Raw genomic sequence first — 15960 nt, forward strand, 5'->3', positions numbered from 1 at the left:
AGGCTAGAAATACTCACAAATAAAGCAAAAACATTGAGTCTAGACTGTACAATCGGGCGGGATGTTATGCAATAATATTATGAAGTACCTCAAGAAGTAGTTGTATTCAATAAGAATGAAAAAAACTGGTACCAGGCCGATGTACATGTTCCAACCTGAATACCTTGATACTTTAAAATCGACTCGAATCATACCGACAAAAATAGAGCCGAAACCACAACAGAGTAAGAAGCACAAATCATCAGGGACAAAGAAGAGGGGGGCTTCTTATGAGAATGCAAATGGAGACTGAGGGTATTACAAAAGGACGAAGCTGGCGCCGAAGACGGACGACAGAATGGTAACTAGGCCAACGGCAATGGGGCCAATGGTGAGGGCAGGGATCTGCAGACCAGGAGCGGCACCCGTGGAAGTGGTGGAAGTGCTGGAGGAAGTGCTAGCACTGCCAGTCACGTCGCCAGAGCCAGAGGTGGCAGTGGCAGTGGACTGAGTGCCAGCGTTCATGCTGCCCTTGCCGCTGAAACCCGAACCCTTGCCAGCGCCATCGGTGAGATACTTCTTGGCGGGCTCGGGGATAGCAGGAAGAGAATCGCTGTCAACGTTCCAGTTGGGAGCGTTCTTGGTAGGACAACCGCTGGCGCCACCGGTGCTGTTGTAGCCACCATCACCCTTGGGGTTGGCAGTCTTATCAAAGGCAGTCTTGAGGGCAGTGTAGTCGTCCAACTCCTTGACGCTGTCGTCGCTGATGGAGACCAGACCATACTTGCTAGACTCTTGGGAGTACTCATAGACCAGACCACCGGAGTAGACAGAGGTCATGTCGGTAGAGTAGAGCGAGCTGACCTCCTCGAACTTGCGGGTGTTGGTGTTGCAGCCGTATTCGGAAAGGAAGAGGGGCAGTCCGTAGCCGGTGAAGTTCTTGACCTTCTGATCCCAGCCAGAGGTGGTGAAGGAAGAGGGGTCACACCACGAGTAGTCGTTGAAGGCGAAGAAGTCACTTCGCTCGTCATCGCTACCACAGTTCATGTACTCAGCCATCTCGAGACGGTTGGTGTTAATATCTGCAGCTGAATAGCCAACGGGGACCTGGCGCAGGTTGCGACCCTTCAGATATGAGCGGAGATCACGGGTGACAGCCTTGACGTATGGAGCAGCCTTGGACGAAGGACCATCGTTGATGACCTCGTTTCCGGAGAAGAAAGCGAGGGTATTGTCGTACTTAGCAAACATTTCGACAGTGGCGAAGATGTACTGAAGGTAAACATCATTGTACGAGGGACTGGGGTCAGCTCGGTTGATGGCGTATTTGGGAGTGTTGACGTCCAAGACGAGGTAGATGCCAGCATCTGCCAGAGCGTTCATGCACTCATCGTGGTCGGCGGAGTTATCAACAGAGTAAACACGAATAGTGTTTAGGCCCAGGTCCTGGAACTTCTTGATGTCGCGCTTACAGCCGGTTGCGTCCGCAATGGGATCAGCCAGGTCCGAAGAACCACCAGGCTGGTAGTCGACACCACGGATGTAGAAGCGGTCGTCACCCTTGAAGAAGGCGTTACCCTTGACAGTGATGGGGGTAACACTGGAGCGCTTCTCTTCAATAGCTGGGGCAGCCAAGACAGTAGAGGCACCCAGGATGAGGGTTGCGAGGGAGGTTGTGACCTTCATTATGGTTGATAACTGAGGAAACAATGAATAAAACGGGTATGGATGGATGGAAGACGCGTGTGAGTTAAATGTATGAAACGAGTGAAAACCCTTGCAAACGAATGGACAAGGAATGTAAAGACCAAGGAATGGCAAGAACGAAGGATGGAGGAAAGAAGAAGCAGGGATGGGTAAGGGGGGAGATTACAGTGTGTTATACTCTGTAATCCGTCCTTTCTTCTTACTCAGCCCCAGTTTGATCAACACAAGGTGGCGTCCAAGGGAAGAAGAGAAGGGACACGGCAAAAAGACTGTGCGCATAGTGGAACTCATTATAGTAAATGATTGGATAATTACCAGTCCAACTCGGCGATCTTACTGTAAGGGATTCCGTTTCAAATCAGAAGTGGATTTATTGTGGATATATTGGGCTTGACTGTGGGTATTTATGGATATGATGTGGAGGTGGGCCAATTTGACCCTGATTTCATCACATCCTTTCTTACTGTCTTAAAGTGTATGCTTGTCCGATGAAACAAAGCCAATTCTCTCAATTCTTTCCTGTTTGTTTCTCTATATTTAGATGTAATTTTTATTTACTGACCAAAAGAGAACAGAGATAAAATACAAATACCAAATACAGCCAAGATTACGGAGTATAAGCGAGACCCTGGATTTTCTTGGCGGTGACGAAGTGTTTGTCACTTTCAATTTCCATTTTCTCAGGAGAACTTATGATCGTCAGGGATAGTTAGTTATTTCAAGCCAATCACAATAATTACAGGGATGAACTAGAAATCTATGCAAAATTGAGCCAGAAGTTCAATAAGTCTACAGCAGTAGAAACAATCCGATCAAGTGTGGGGACGTATTCAAATCAATTACTTTGTACTCTTAAGTCTAGAACCCTACCTAATCTATTCATAGCGGGTGGCGTGTTATCCCCCGATATCACTCACTTTACCTGAACCCATTCTGTACTTTTTCGCCAGTTTCATCACAATGCATAATAAATAGCCCGTTTCTTTAATGAAAGAGAGCCAGTGCAGATAGGAATACCCTTACTTAGATTAAGGTTGAAGGTCTAAGGATTGACTGGGCCATTCTGGCCCATCCACGTGCTTCCATCCCTGATGATCCTTAAATGACTAGTTATTTCGAGGAATCTACGGGGACGTAAGAACAGATGTTTGCCTAAGCTATGTAGAGCTGAGATGAGTAATTGAACAAAATTCACTGGAGTCTTACAGAACGAAGCATCGATTCCCGATTGGCTGAAATGCTGAATAGATCTGAAACATGATGTTTATCCCACCTAGCCGATGCACTAACAGCTCTTCACAGTTCTGGCAGCCACTCATAATCATCATTATTAAATGGTCCCTCCCTTCTTCGGAATGTCTTGTTTACGTTCTCCTTCGATAGCTTCTTTAAGACTCTTCTTGACCTGTTACCTTCAGGTCTCTACGTACGTAGTAGAGAATATCAGATGTTCTGAATGGGGTGAAGGAAGATGATATTCTAATTCCCAGCTGATCTGGGGAAATAGCGGAAGGTGACTAAGCTACTTAGTCACTATACTGTGCCATACCACAGTAGAGTGTTCATACCAGAGGTCAGCTTTACACACCTAGGTAGTAAGGCATTATAGAGTTGGGTATATTCTACCTTCTCCAGCGAAGTCTGGGCGTTCTGAGCTATCCCGACAAGCTCAACTAGAACGGACGCTATTGGAGGTTTTCTTGGAGTAGCTGACTAAAACATTATGGCACCATTATTGGCGTAACTCTATACTTTGTTAGCATCAGGCTCCCTAGAACGGCTTAGAATAGAATACTTACTCATTACGTTCGGCTGCATTTCTGCTTCCATCACTTCTGTCTCTTTCTTGATATGGAACTACCGCTCGTCTGAGAATTTACAGGAGAAGTGGTGGCATCAGAAACTAGAGGATACTGGGGAGTTCGCGAATGTTGAGGAGCTCGCAAATATTCTCTAGCTCGAGTCATTTTGAAATATGAGTTTCAAATTTGAAGCAAATGATGAAGTCTGAATGGAAGGGGTAGCTGGAAGTCCTTTAAACTATAATGCTACTTGTAATAACAGAATCTGAGTTATGTCCTTTTCCTTGGACTTGACACATAATAGTTAGCCCCGCAGCTACCAATTCCCATGAATAGAAGAGAATCTTCACCTCAAAGCTATGACCGTATCAAACAGGTGGTTTATCCATATTATTTGACTAGTCATAGTGTATGCGTGACCGCATCTTGTCCCCGAGATATAAAGTATGAAGAGAAAGCTCGATATGATTGTGATCTAACTATTCTTCCGAGTAATAGACGATCACAAAAGAGGGAATCGTTGATGAAGAAACAAAAAGCAAGGAAGGAAAGAAGGAAAGAAAGAATATGAAGATGAAAATAAAAATGGGTTTAATACGTGCGCTAATGATGCTTCTGAGCGATAGTAAAACAGAACAGAAAGAAGAAATGAAGCAAGAGAGTAGTAAAGAGTAGTAAAGAGTAATAAAGGGTAGAATGCGAGAATGCGAGAAAGACTCAAATCACCTGGTCATTACACAGGGTGGTGGCCAGTCTTTAGGAGATGTCGAGTAAGTCGACGGCGGAGCTCAGTCAGGTTGAGCGGTAGATTATCTAGTGGGTTTCGGTTTGCTAGGATATAAGCACCGAAAATATCGCCACGAAGGAGGGACGGCTGCCCCGCCTGTTGAAACTGAGCGGTTCCAGGCAGTGGAACTGGAAAAATATCCCAGCTGCCGATACATCTGGCAATTCCGGCTGCATCCCTTTGCCAAATCTCGAAGTCTGCTTTAACTCCCGCACGGGTGTCTTCTAAGTCGATAAGTATCACTTTCCGTGTGTGAGGGGCCCCGCCCTCCAGGAGTAGGCGGGCATTAGCCACAAGGTTGGGATACGACTCGCTCCATCCAACCTCCATGGATATTGTGGGCAACTGATGTGGAGACTGAAACGGTTCAATCGCGAAATCTGTAATCTTTGTGGAGCCCCTATAGGGTGGCTGAATCATGGCAATCATCGGATTCCCTCCATAACAGAGCTCGCTTTCTTCAGCCACAGTGAGAATGCCTGCAGCGCGCCATCGGGCTACCTGGCTACTAAGCCAAATAACTGCGCCTTCGTGTTGTGATGTCGGCATCCTGATATGGATTATCTTTTGTTGAAGAAATGACGTTAATTTATAGCCGGGGTTTCTGGCCTCGAGAAGTTTCCAGAGCTCTGGTGCAAGATTTTCCGATACATTCGTCAACACCAAGAATGGCGAAGCGTTGGATGGGATATTGCTCTGGACGAGGATGAATGCCTTTTGCACAGAGCGCATGTTCGCAAGCGAAATGGTTGGGTCTGGCCCCAGGGAGCGGAGTTGAGTTGGAAGAGAGCCCATGACGAGCTGAGAAGTTAGAATCCAAGGAGGAGATACTTGATCTTTCCTAAAATGGATGTATTTGATCTTTCCAGAAATGGAAGGTGGATGTAGAAGTTGCGGCTAGCCCCATTTTCTCCATACTCACTTTCTCGGTTAGACTTAATTATTGCTAATCAATCATGTGCCTAAGATTTTTGACCGCCCTCATAAAAGCGGCGGCACCTGAGATAGGAAAGCCCCACTCATGCATAGAAAAAACGGTACCTAGGAATGTACCTTGGTAGTGATGAGATCACAGACCTGGTCAAATTTTATACGATGTCTCGCAAATGAAAAGCTTCAAGGTTCATACCTATCATTCTCTACCCCCGGGGATAATTTATTCTTTCATTCCTCAACAGAGTCGTCACAGAAATTGCCCAGCGAAACCCGAGTCAAATATTGCCTAATTTGGCTAGCTGAAGTGCAGTCCTTTGGCTTGATAAATTTCTGTGGAATAATATACGCCACTTCAACAGTAGGCTGGCTGCGGTCAGTAGGAGGTCTCCTCACTTGAACTCTTTCTAGAGCATTCAAGATATTATGATTAGAATAATTTTCTCTCCATATATTCATATTCATTATCGACGTACCAGTTTTTCACACCATCCGCAATAGTAAGCTTATGAGTTATATAATAAGAAGCAGAGCATAAGAAACACACTATAGATCGGCTCGTCCCAGGCATACTTGCTTCCGCTCCCAATGAAGGAACGAATGCAGTTTAGTTAAATGGACACACGGAGATACGTGCAGATTCCGGCCAAATTAGAAGAGATCAGAAGAGCAATCGTCCATTCCTATATATCAAATGGGCATTGTAACACTATCTTCCGCGTGCGCTCAAGCTTCAAGATTGGAGTTATCGGCAAACGAAAGGTGGAAAGGTCCCATCCGGCGTACTCTGATCTCGAGTCGGGAGTCATTATGGATAATTTTCTCAATGTGATCTTGGTGATATGGATTATAGAGCTCCTAGGAAGTATTTTGATCGTCAAATCTAGTCATGGTGAGTGATGATGGCGAGAATATCGAGGACTACTAGGACTTTTGTCAGGGCCCTCAAAACTAAGCTTTTTCGGCCCGTTCCTTAACTGACCCACAGTTAATCCTGATAGGCCCCACTTTCGTCAATTGAAAATGGAGGAAAGGCTTTAGTTCGAGAGTCTATTTCTGGATCATTTTTTGTAAACTCCGAAAGACTGGAAACTGCGCAAGATTCAAAAGTAGCGTGCAGAGCCACAAAACGCGTTCAGTTCCTTTTAAATTCGCGATGAAGAGTGAACAGAACGGTAGTATTTCCAAGGTTTTTAGAACTAATATACAATTCCAAGTTTTCCAAATTTCGATCCGTCTTTAATATGAGTCACTCTTGTATCAAGTTTAGTACAGCCAGTCCCCAGTGTGAGAGATAGATTTGAGCACTCAAAACACAAGGAGACTTCCTTATATGCGGTATTTGAGACTTATTATCAGATAAGGCGCTGCATAGCGCAGGGCAAATGTCAAGATACTCGGCAGTTTTATTCTGAAAAATCTGACAGTATTCCCTTCCATTTTAGCTTATTTACATGCGTAACCGTAATAGAAAAGCAGAGCAGATGGGACGCCATCTCGAAAAGCCCGCCCCCTTGAAAAAAGGGGATGCATCGGAACGTAGGTGGCTCGAAGGCCCCTATATACACAGGTGAGCCATATTACTTTAATTGGTGCGTTTCAGAAAAGGGGTTCGTGATCGTGATGCTGGATGGACGGGAATGGGATTCGAGGGTGGGCTGACAAGGGATATAAGAGGGAAGAGCTGGTCATCTCTTCTTTAGAGTTCAAATGATATTAAGACTAGCATTACAATGCCTCCATAGAAACTCATTCTGATGATATACTTACTAGTGTTGTCACAACATCTGCAGCCACAAGCTCAGGAAGTCGTAGAATTGCCGCTTGCTTGAGGGCGGACTGTCCGTTTAACTTCCTGACGTAGATGATTCAGAATCATCAGACTCCTTCAATGTTTTCTGATTGGACCCCCCTGATTAAGAAACGATGAGGTTCGATCGGCAGACTCCCAACTGTAGCTTGGGGTACTTTTCCAGAATTTGCTGGACGAGTCCTTGATGGCGTGCGTCATCGAAATCATGTGTTAATTTTCTATGGTGAGATGAATCAGTAAAGTGTAAAATGTGATTTTTAGAGCAAAAAATAAGAGATTGTAGAACTTGGGTAGTTGAGAAGAGTGAGAGGACGGGTGAATGACGTGCTTAATTGGCAAGCGTTACAAAGTAGAGAGGAATATCTACTTTGAAGCCATTCTTGACCTGCTTTCTAAAGCTATAGTGTAACTCATTATCATTGAAGCTATCCTCATTTGAGTTAAGAGGCTTAATCAAAAATAGAGTGTGACACCCAGATATCTTATAATTCTGCGATTATTCAGATTGTAGCGAGAAGGGTAGGTTCATACACACCCATCATTACCTCCAGAGGCCCACTAGTGGCTCACTGGACCTTCATTAAACACAGTCTAGAGAGTAAAAATGAGAGTGAGAGACATGACTGGGCGTGAGACGATGAGACGGATGAGATGTAAATAAGAGTAAAGCGAGAGGTCACTCACGCTGTTTCAAAGCTATGATATCGCTGGATCATGTGTATGTTCAGAATCTCGGAATATTTCGAGAAACACAATTCAAAAAGATTCAATTAAAAATGGCTTCCAAGGGTCTTGCTGAGGTATTGTATGCTGAGAGTACCACAAAAGAAAAACGCTATTGATGGCAATAGAGAAAGTGTGAGAAGCATCCTCCTACTGTCCATATATACTGTACAAGCGTACTTGGGTTAAATACACATATATCGGCTCATGCTCTATACCTCTTGAATATAATTTGCAGGAACACTTCTCGTGACTCCGCCACGCTCAACATCAGCCCACCCATCCCCAGTATCTCTAGTGATCAGCACAAATCGATCACCCTCTGCCATTGACCATTCCGCATCGCTTTGAGCTTCGTAGTCGTACAAGGCTTCTACATACTGCAACTTCTTGGCGCCTCTGCGGGGTGCCACAGCTGGGCCCACGCGCTTTGCCGCCAAACTCCCTGCTACCGAGGCTGAGGAGTTGGAGTAGGTTGAGCCGGGTCGATCGGGCAGACCAGGGCTAACTGACGGTACCGGTGATGGAATTGGTGCGACCTCCACGTAGGCGGCTGGGACGAGACCTTCGTTGGAACCGAAGCGAACGCGTAACCAACCAGATCCGTCTACCAATTATATTAGATAAAAGGCATGGATTATTTTCTTTGGTTAGAAGGACTTACCATCTGACTCGATGATGGTCACATCATCTCCGTCTTGCACGGTAACCTCATCATGTCCAGTTGCCTGATACGCATATAGCATCTTTCCCCTCGACTTGGATCGTGAGCTAGATTCCATGGGAGGCGGTGCATACGACGTCGGGGGTGGAGCCAAAACACGTCTCTTAGCTGATACGGGCTTGTTCTCCATGACGGGAGGGGGTGTTTCTCCCGGGTGTTCGGGAGTGGACTGGTTCAGCGACCGGGTTGTGCTAGCAGCATATTCGGAACTAAGAGAAGTCATGGTGTTCTGGCGCGTAAGTGATGGGGCGTTTGTTGAAGCCGCAGAAGACTCGAGATCGATGGCTGGTGGCGCAGTACCGGCCAATTCCTGTCGTTGCACTTTAAGCTTCTTCTTCTCCTCCTTTGTTTGCTCGCCTGGGCATTCTGCTGGTACTTTCATTTGACATTTACTGTGACAAGTATATCCACAGTCCTGGCAGTCAAAGCCCTTGGCTGAGAGACCCCATATACGATCTCCGCAAAGATCGCAGTTTGTGGGTATCTTGAACGTCTGAGATCGAAAATTGTGGTTCTTGGCTCCTAGAGACAAGTCTCCCGCGACAGCAATGATAGTAGATGTTTCGACCTCGGCAGTAAGCCACTTGCGATCTACATCGTGCAAGTTCTCCTGTAAACGGAAGATAGATCGCACGATATCGACCTCATTGCGGTTGTCCTTGCCTTGTTGAATATTCTCCCGAATCTTCTGGCCAGCTGTAACTTCACGTTTCTGTCGGTCGGCCTCCACTCGTAGCTCGCGTATCTGCTCCTTGCTTTTTCCAAGAATGTTACGCAAGAACACTTTAGCAGCCTCATCGGTGATGATCGACGCATCATCGTGCCAGACAGGACTTGGCTCGAAGCCCACATTTGTAGGCTCCTGTGCCTGCGTGATGTTGTGTTGGAGGAACATCATAGAGTCCAGGCTAGGATTGTTTCGAGGGATCTCAACCAGAAGATTAGCGAAAAGGCTCGTGCTGTTCGTGAGTGACGATTGTTCGAGCTGCGCAGCAACAGTCCATAATGCATTCAATCTTGTCACTCGGGTTTCGTTGAGATCTTGCAAACCCTGAAAGATTCAATGGTGAGTACTGTCGTTGAGTGAAGTAAGGCTTCAACTCACATCCAAAACCTCGGGAACATATTCGTGAAAGAATTTCTCCTTCAATTTGTTGGTTACATTGATGCTGATAAGATAAAGGTTCTGTAGAATGTCAGTCAAGATCGTAAGAAGCCATAGGAGCTGGTGACATGCCTTGTAGTTATTCATCTCCATTATTTGTTGTTGATAAGCGCCCTGCGCTTTGGTTTTGCCGTGGTCGAAGGAAGATTCCATCTTCTTTCGCCGCGATTCAACCTCCTGGCAGACCCCGTCGTATTTACCCTTGGCCTTCTTGAGCTCCCCATATGCTGCATCGCGTTCCTTCTCCAGCTTCGCATGGAAATCGACGTGACACTTGCGAATCTCCTCATATTGAACCGCAGCTTGCTTCAATGGCTCGGCCACATGGGTGACCAACTCTGTACCAAATTTATCTCGCTCGGCGGCATGAGACTCGACAGCATTTAATTGGGTAGCCCATGTTGTAAGGGAGGCACTTTCGAGTGATCCTGGTGTTAGGGTGGGGGTATCGCCGACACTCAATGGACTGATCTTCTTCGATCTGCGATCTTGGTATTTCTTGCAGAGCGCCGTCAACCTGGATGCGTATTCTTTTTCAATCACGCTGCGCTCCCGGTAGAATTGTTGGATTTCCTCCAGCCAAGATATGCCGTTCGATACCTGTGCAACATAGATGCATTAGCTAGCTTCGGTCCAACATGGTTCTATGATAAGATGGGAACCGATGCCGGAAACATACCCAAGAGTTCACAGGCTTGAAGGCATCCTATATGAGACCAATAACTTTAGTAATCTCGACGCAATTTAGAGCTGATTGCGGGTCTACCTTTAACTCCGCTCCAAATTGGGGAGCCACGTCTGCTGCCATGGCTGGGTTAAGCTGCAAAGGGATATGCCACTCATAAGCTGAAAGAAAGACCCGGATAGGGATGTCGGAATTGGCGGGAATAGGACCCTCCAACTACAAGAGTTAGACTTGTTCACTAGAGATTCTGATAAAGCTCGAAGATAATTGAAGAAGTTCAATCGGGTATCAAGAGATAGATGATACGCAATTCGAAGGCGGGGGCATTCAAGTGCATGTGACAATACCATACCCAATATTCTTGGTGAGCTAACTAGCAATGTGTCTCTTTTCATACCGTAACAATACGTTTATCCTATTTAGGCTTAGTGGCTTACTTCGAGGTTCGTCATTTTGTTTTCTTCTTTTGCGGAGAATTAATCCTATTGATATCTTTTCCGCCTTGTATTCCCCCACCCATTCCCATTGGTAGTCATTCTCGAAGCCTTTCATTGACTTCGACTTTCTTGATTTTTTCGATTCGGATTTACTTCGTGAGTGGAATTTGTTGTGGGGAAAATTGTTGTTCACATTAACCTCACCCCGCCGCATTCGCCGCGGCCCCCTCCTCCGCTTCGCCTTTTCCAATCCTCTTTCTTTTTTCTTCCTTAACATTTCTTTCCTTTCATTAGCATCATGTCTTCTGAGGCTACTGAAGTTCCGGCTGGAACCTCTCTGGCCGACCGCGTCACCAAGCCAGATGAGTCTAAGACTGGTATGTCCTAAGCTCCCTCGCGACTTACTGTGGTCGTGTAGTTACCTCTTCAGAATACAATGGGCTAACCTATGTGCTTCATGTCAAGCAGAATCCGTTCCCATTCCCAACACCGAATCCAGTGTCGATGGCGCCAGCGAAGGCATGCTTGGTTCTCAGCTCCAAGAGCCCGACTACCAGGTCAATGTAAAGCTCAGTGACCTGCAGGCTGATCCGTCCAACCCTTTGTTCTCTGTGAAGTCATTCGATCAACTTGGCCTGTATGTATCCCCAGGTATATGATATTTCTTATGTATGTACATGCTAACAAATTTGACGCGGTAGTGATGAGCGCATCCTCAAGGGTCTCCTTGCTATGAACTTCCGCAAGCCCTCGAAGGTGCAGGAACGCGCACTGCCTCTCCTCATGAGCAATCCCCCTAAGAACCTTATTGGACAGTCGCAGTCTGGTACTGGAAAGACTGCCGCTTTCACTCTCAACGTCCTTAGCCGTCTTGACCTTTCGACTGAGCAGGCACGTCGCACCCCACAGGCGCTGATTCTGGCGCCCACTCGTGAGCTCGCTCGTCAGATTACGGGTGTTATCTCACTTATGGGTCAATTCGTTGATGGCTTGGTTGTCGGCACGTCAGTCCCAACCGAAATCGCTACTCGTCCCAAACTGTTGGAAGTCAGCGTCGTAGTTGGTACCCCCGGTACAGTTCTGGAGCAAATCCGACGTAAGGTCCTGAACCCAACCAACATCAAAGTTCTGGTCTTGGATGAGGCCGATAACATGATGGATCAGCAGGGATTGGGTGATCAGTGCCTGCGCGTGCGCAAGTAAGTTACCCGCTATAGTTATTCAACCTCATCGCACACTTTCGCTCACATTCTGCAGATTTCTTCCCTCAACAGTTCAAGTCGTTCTCTTTTCGGCCACATTCCCTGATCACGTTCTTTCATATGCTCACACATTTGCTCCTAATGCAAACGAGATTACTCTGCAGCATGAAGAGTTGACCGTTGAAGGGATTAAGCAACTCTACATTGATTGCAACTCCGAACAGCAGAAGTTCGACTGCCTCGTCAACCTATACGGAACCCTTACTGTTGGGTCTTCGATTATTTTTGTCGCTGTAAGAAAAATCTTCGAGACTATCTCAAATTGGCATATCATTCTGACAAGTTTTAGACTCGCGCCTCTGCTGAGATGATTGAAAAACGCATGACTTCGGAGGGCCATGCTGTGGCATGTCTGACTGGTAATATCGAGGGTGCCCGACGTGACACCGTCATAGATGCGTTCCGTGTTGGTGCTGCTAAAGTTCTCATCACTACTAATGTCCTTGCCCGCGGAATTGATGTTTCGACCGTTTCTTTAGTCATCAACTACGTGAGTTCACCCTCGAGAAGTCTAATATTCTATCGATTTCAACTAACATTTACGTCTCATGCAGGATGTCCCCGAGCTGTACATTGAACAGAATGGCCAAAGTCGTCGTACTCGTCAGCCCGACCTCCAGACTTACCTGCACCGTATCGGACGCACGGGACGTTTCGGCCGTGTTGGTGTTGCCATCACTCTAGTTTCGAACCGTGAGGAATGGCAGTTGATGAAGGGTATCCAGGACCACTTCGGAGTCGAAATTGCATCCCTTGAAATCTCTGACTGGGATGAAACTGCTCACTTCCTCAAGAAGGTCATCAAAAGTTCTCGTGCCGCTTCCGACTTTGCTGGTGGCCAGATTTAGGTGTACAATGCACTCTCTCTTTGATGACTGGCCTGTCATAGGTCACCGCCTCACGTTTATGTGTGAAGAGTTACGAACCCCCATCTTTGCCATTTTCTCTTTCTTCCTCTTGATTTGGGTTGATAGGTCTGGAGCACTAGGGACCTACCACCAACTATTATGCAACCCTTTTGTATCTCACTCCGTATCGCAATTCCGCTCTTGTCGGGTCAATCCACCATGTATCTGCTTGCTACGAGAGTCGCTTTATCTATATCCATGATTAGACGAATTTCCTTCAATCAGAAACATCACCACGTAGGGAAGTGAAAGTGAAAGTGAAAGTGCAAGTTAGATGAGAGTCCTAGCCGATCTAAACATTCGAAAGTTCGATGAAAACCTTGGCACATTCCAGAAAGGTCTATAATTTCAAAAATCGAGTGAAAACACAAGTAGCTAGTGCGGTGTTTTGCCGATATGACCCTTCAAATGAGCCATTGATTGAATACAGCCCCAAAGTCCATCGTATTTAATAGATCCATATCATCGACACTATTCATTTGATCAATCCTAATTAGAGAATCACCTGTAGGATCAGAATCCACCATAGCGGTCTCCGGTTCTAAAATTTCATCGATAATTTTCGAGAAAACCTGACTTGCCCGTTGAAACAAAGCATAATTTGCATTATCAGGGCGAACAGTAGTTTCAAGATGGGAGATGAAGACGCTTAGGTTTCGAATCAAAGCCGACCTCGATCCTTCATAGAGAAATGTCTCTCCTGTTCTCTTTTGGTGCTGTAGGGCTTTGATCAGGAGACTCGCACTTGGAAACCCATAGAGTAAGATCTAACAAAATTCGGAAATTTTAGCAAGGTAGACTGTTTCTTGGAAGGAACCTAAAGTACATACAGTCCATGTAAAATCTGGTCGAAGATCGAGCATCTGCTCGCGTTGTGTTCCTAAGGTGAGGACGGTTGAAAGAATTCTTGCGCTCACGGACAACAGGGCTTTACTTCCGTGGGGGTTGTACTTCCCTGCTAACAGACGTTGAACGAGGAATTCATTATAGAGGTATGCGAGAAAAGAGATGATGAGCATCAGGCACACTACTACTGGAGATTCATTGTTCCAACATTCTGGAGTATAGCGTAGGTGAGGAGGTAGTGACTCCCAGGCTACATGGCAGCGACAGGAGATATCACTGCATATTATCAGCATTCCTAGGGAAGTTAATGATAGGGAAATGGTGACAAGGATCCATACTTGAGAGAATTGGTGATTTCAGGTGTCATTCTCTGCAGTGAGAGCTCAAGAACCTCATCACGAAAAGTGCATATGATAAATCGTACTCTTATCCATGATGATCGCTGAAATAGGGGCTGTAGATTCCAATTATTTGAATCAAGGTCTTCTGTCAAACAAGTCAAGGTTGTATCTTCGGTTGCAAGCGCTTCATCGCTGATATCAAGGGGCATCCTGCAATCAGTATATCGTAACGGCATCCGTGGTGGTCGGCCAAGAAATGTGGCAATGGTTTTATCTAGCTGATATGCTGCAGCAAATTGCCGGCGACGAGACTCGAGAAGAAATTCGGGCATCTCGCTTGAGCTTTTCAAGTCACGATGGATGCCAAGAGCGAATATGTCAGTAGAAAGCTCACCCAGTCGGTTCCAACCATGAGGACCTATATCCAATTTAGACGCCAAAAAATTATTTGTGTAATCAAGAATCAACTCACTGGAGTCGCCATTTACTATGTCTGAGAGCAGCAGATTCTCATAAACCAGCCATATCGTTAGATCATTCAGTGGGGTTAAAATCTTGCAAATATACAGAGCAGCATCACTGGCTGCAAGCATCTTTTGTGCAAACTGCGATCGTACTGTTGGATCATCCAATTGACTACGAGATAGTCCATGATATCCGGCACGACCAGCAAGAGAGCATATAACCCCAATAATTTCCAGCCGGATTGATGAGCCAGTGAATAGAGTATGAAAGTCCTTCCCAGCTGTTGAAGGAGGGACTGAGAATATTTCAGCAGTATTCTGAATGATGGGAACGGTAATGCTCGCTGTTAAATCATCAAGACTCTTGATTGAAATGCATTGCTTGCACATAGTTCTCAGAGGGTCCAAACTGTTCAACACGAATGGTGCTGGTATAACAGCACTTTGATTTAGGACATAGTAATCCCGAATGAGGCTTTCAATGATGGCAAAGTCACCGAGAGTCAACAATATTTCGGAAATTTTCTGTACCCAATATGGAGGTAGGACACGCTGTGTGGCCTCTAGTTCTAAACTTTGACTATCCGAGGCTAGGTCAACATCGACTGCATCTGTCAAGGGAGAAACAAAGCTTGTAGGGCCAAAATAGCCGGATAAGATAGGTTTCTTTCGGGATAACCTCCCAGCTGTTGGTACAAGGCCGCTAGATGCAGTCAATTCAGAATTGAAAGACTCCTTGTTAGGTTGAGAGTTTTTAGACACACTAGATTTCATGTTAAGATTGACTTCTTATGTGTTTATACGGACAAATTTGAAGTTGAAGCATTTAAAATGCACGTACGTTGACGCTGCAGTGCGGTCAAAAGGTACACCTTCTGCCAATGGGAATTTGCGTTCTCCCTGGCGTTTAGTAAGCGGTGCCGGGTGGTAAAAACATCGAGATGAAATTCCACGGTGCTTGCACCGGGTACAAACAGGTAATGCGTGGTCGCACCGCACCTTGTCCAGTCGACAAGGCTCGCATGAGGCAGCTTTGCCGTTACGTCGACGGGCACTGTTGATCTGAGTTAACCGAGAATCATTATTCAAAGTATCAAAGTCGAAGACGAACCTCATTGAAAATATACTATATTAGCAAGATTGATGTCTCCTGCATGATATCATTGACGTTGAAGCTTTATTCGGGGTTCGCTAGTCCGTCCATAATTCGAACGCCGAGAACTCCGGCTTAAAAGTGGAGAAATAACCAAACATCATGATTCGTCAGCACTCAGTATAAAAGTGGATGTCGCTGCGTTGAGTATTTACCCTTTTCTTCTTGGATAGAGCTATCCTCAGGCCAGCCGTCACATCTTCTCTTTTTCCGGTATATCGTAACACCATC

At 45.9% G+C, this 15960-nt stretch overlaps 5 protein-coding genes across 5 annotated transcripts; 1 reads left to right on the plus strand and 4 right to left on the minus strand.

The window, feature by feature from the left end:
- Positions 1-297: 297 nt before the first annotated feature.
- gel1 (1,3-beta-glucanosyltransferase gel1) lies at positions 298-1665 on the minus strand (the record flags this gene model as incomplete). The annotated part of the gene is made up of 1 exon (XM_057210473.1): positions 298-1665. The coding sequence occupies one exon, from the start codon at positions 1663-1665 to the stop codon at positions 298-300; it is 1368 nt and encodes a 455-aa protein (XP_057060016.1).
- Positions 1666-4221: 2556 nt separating this feature from the next.
- On the minus strand, positions 4222-5070 carry N7495_007823 (uncharacterized protein; the record flags this gene model as incomplete). The annotated part of the gene is made up of 1 exon (XM_057210474.1): positions 4222-5070. The coding sequence occupies one exon, from the start codon at positions 5068-5070 to the stop codon at positions 4222-4224; it is 849 nt and encodes a 282-aa protein (XP_057060017.1).
- A 2886-nt stretch (positions 5071-7956) lies between these two features.
- Positions 7957-10770, minus strand: N7495_007824 (putative actin polymerization protein Bzz1; the record flags this gene model as incomplete). Its single annotated transcript, XM_057210475.1, has 6 exons — positions 7957-8351; positions 8409-9519; positions 9574-10233; positions 10313-10339; positions 10400-10534; positions 10756-10770. 6 exons carry the CDS (start codon positions 10768-10770, stop codon positions 7957-7959), a joined length of 2343 nt encoding a protein of 780 aa, XP_057060018.1.
- Positions 10771-11053: 283 nt separating this feature from the next.
- Positions 11054-12865, plus strand: dbp5 (ATP-dependent RNA helicase DBP5; the record flags this gene model as incomplete). The annotated part of the gene is made up of 6 exons (XM_057210476.1): positions 11054-11132; positions 11221-11392; positions 11457-11954; positions 12013-12250; positions 12307-12507; positions 12572-12865. The coding sequence occupies 6 exons, from the start codon at positions 11054-11056 to the stop codon at positions 12863-12865; spliced, it is 1482 nt and encodes a 493-aa protein (XP_057060019.1).
- Positions 12866-13329: 464 nt separating this feature from the next.
- Positions 13330-15692, minus strand: N7495_007826 (uncharacterized protein; the record flags this gene model as incomplete). The annotated part of the gene is made up of 5 exons (XM_057210477.1): positions 13330-13692; positions 13756-14047; positions 14110-14530; positions 14585-15339; positions 15418-15692. The coding sequence occupies 5 exons, from the start codon at positions 15690-15692 to the stop codon at positions 13330-13332; spliced, it is 2106 nt and encodes a 701-aa protein (XP_057060020.1).
- Between the last annotated feature and the right edge of the window lie 268 nt (positions 15693-15960).

This window comes from Penicillium taxi (genome assembly GCF_028828555.1).
Source record: "Penicillium taxi strain IBT 34144 chromosome Unknown utg000005l_segment0_segment0, whole genome shotgun sequence".
NCBI classification, from domain to species: Eukaryota; Fungi; Ascomycota; class Eurotiomycetes; order Eurotiales; family Aspergillaceae; genus Penicillium; species Penicillium taxi.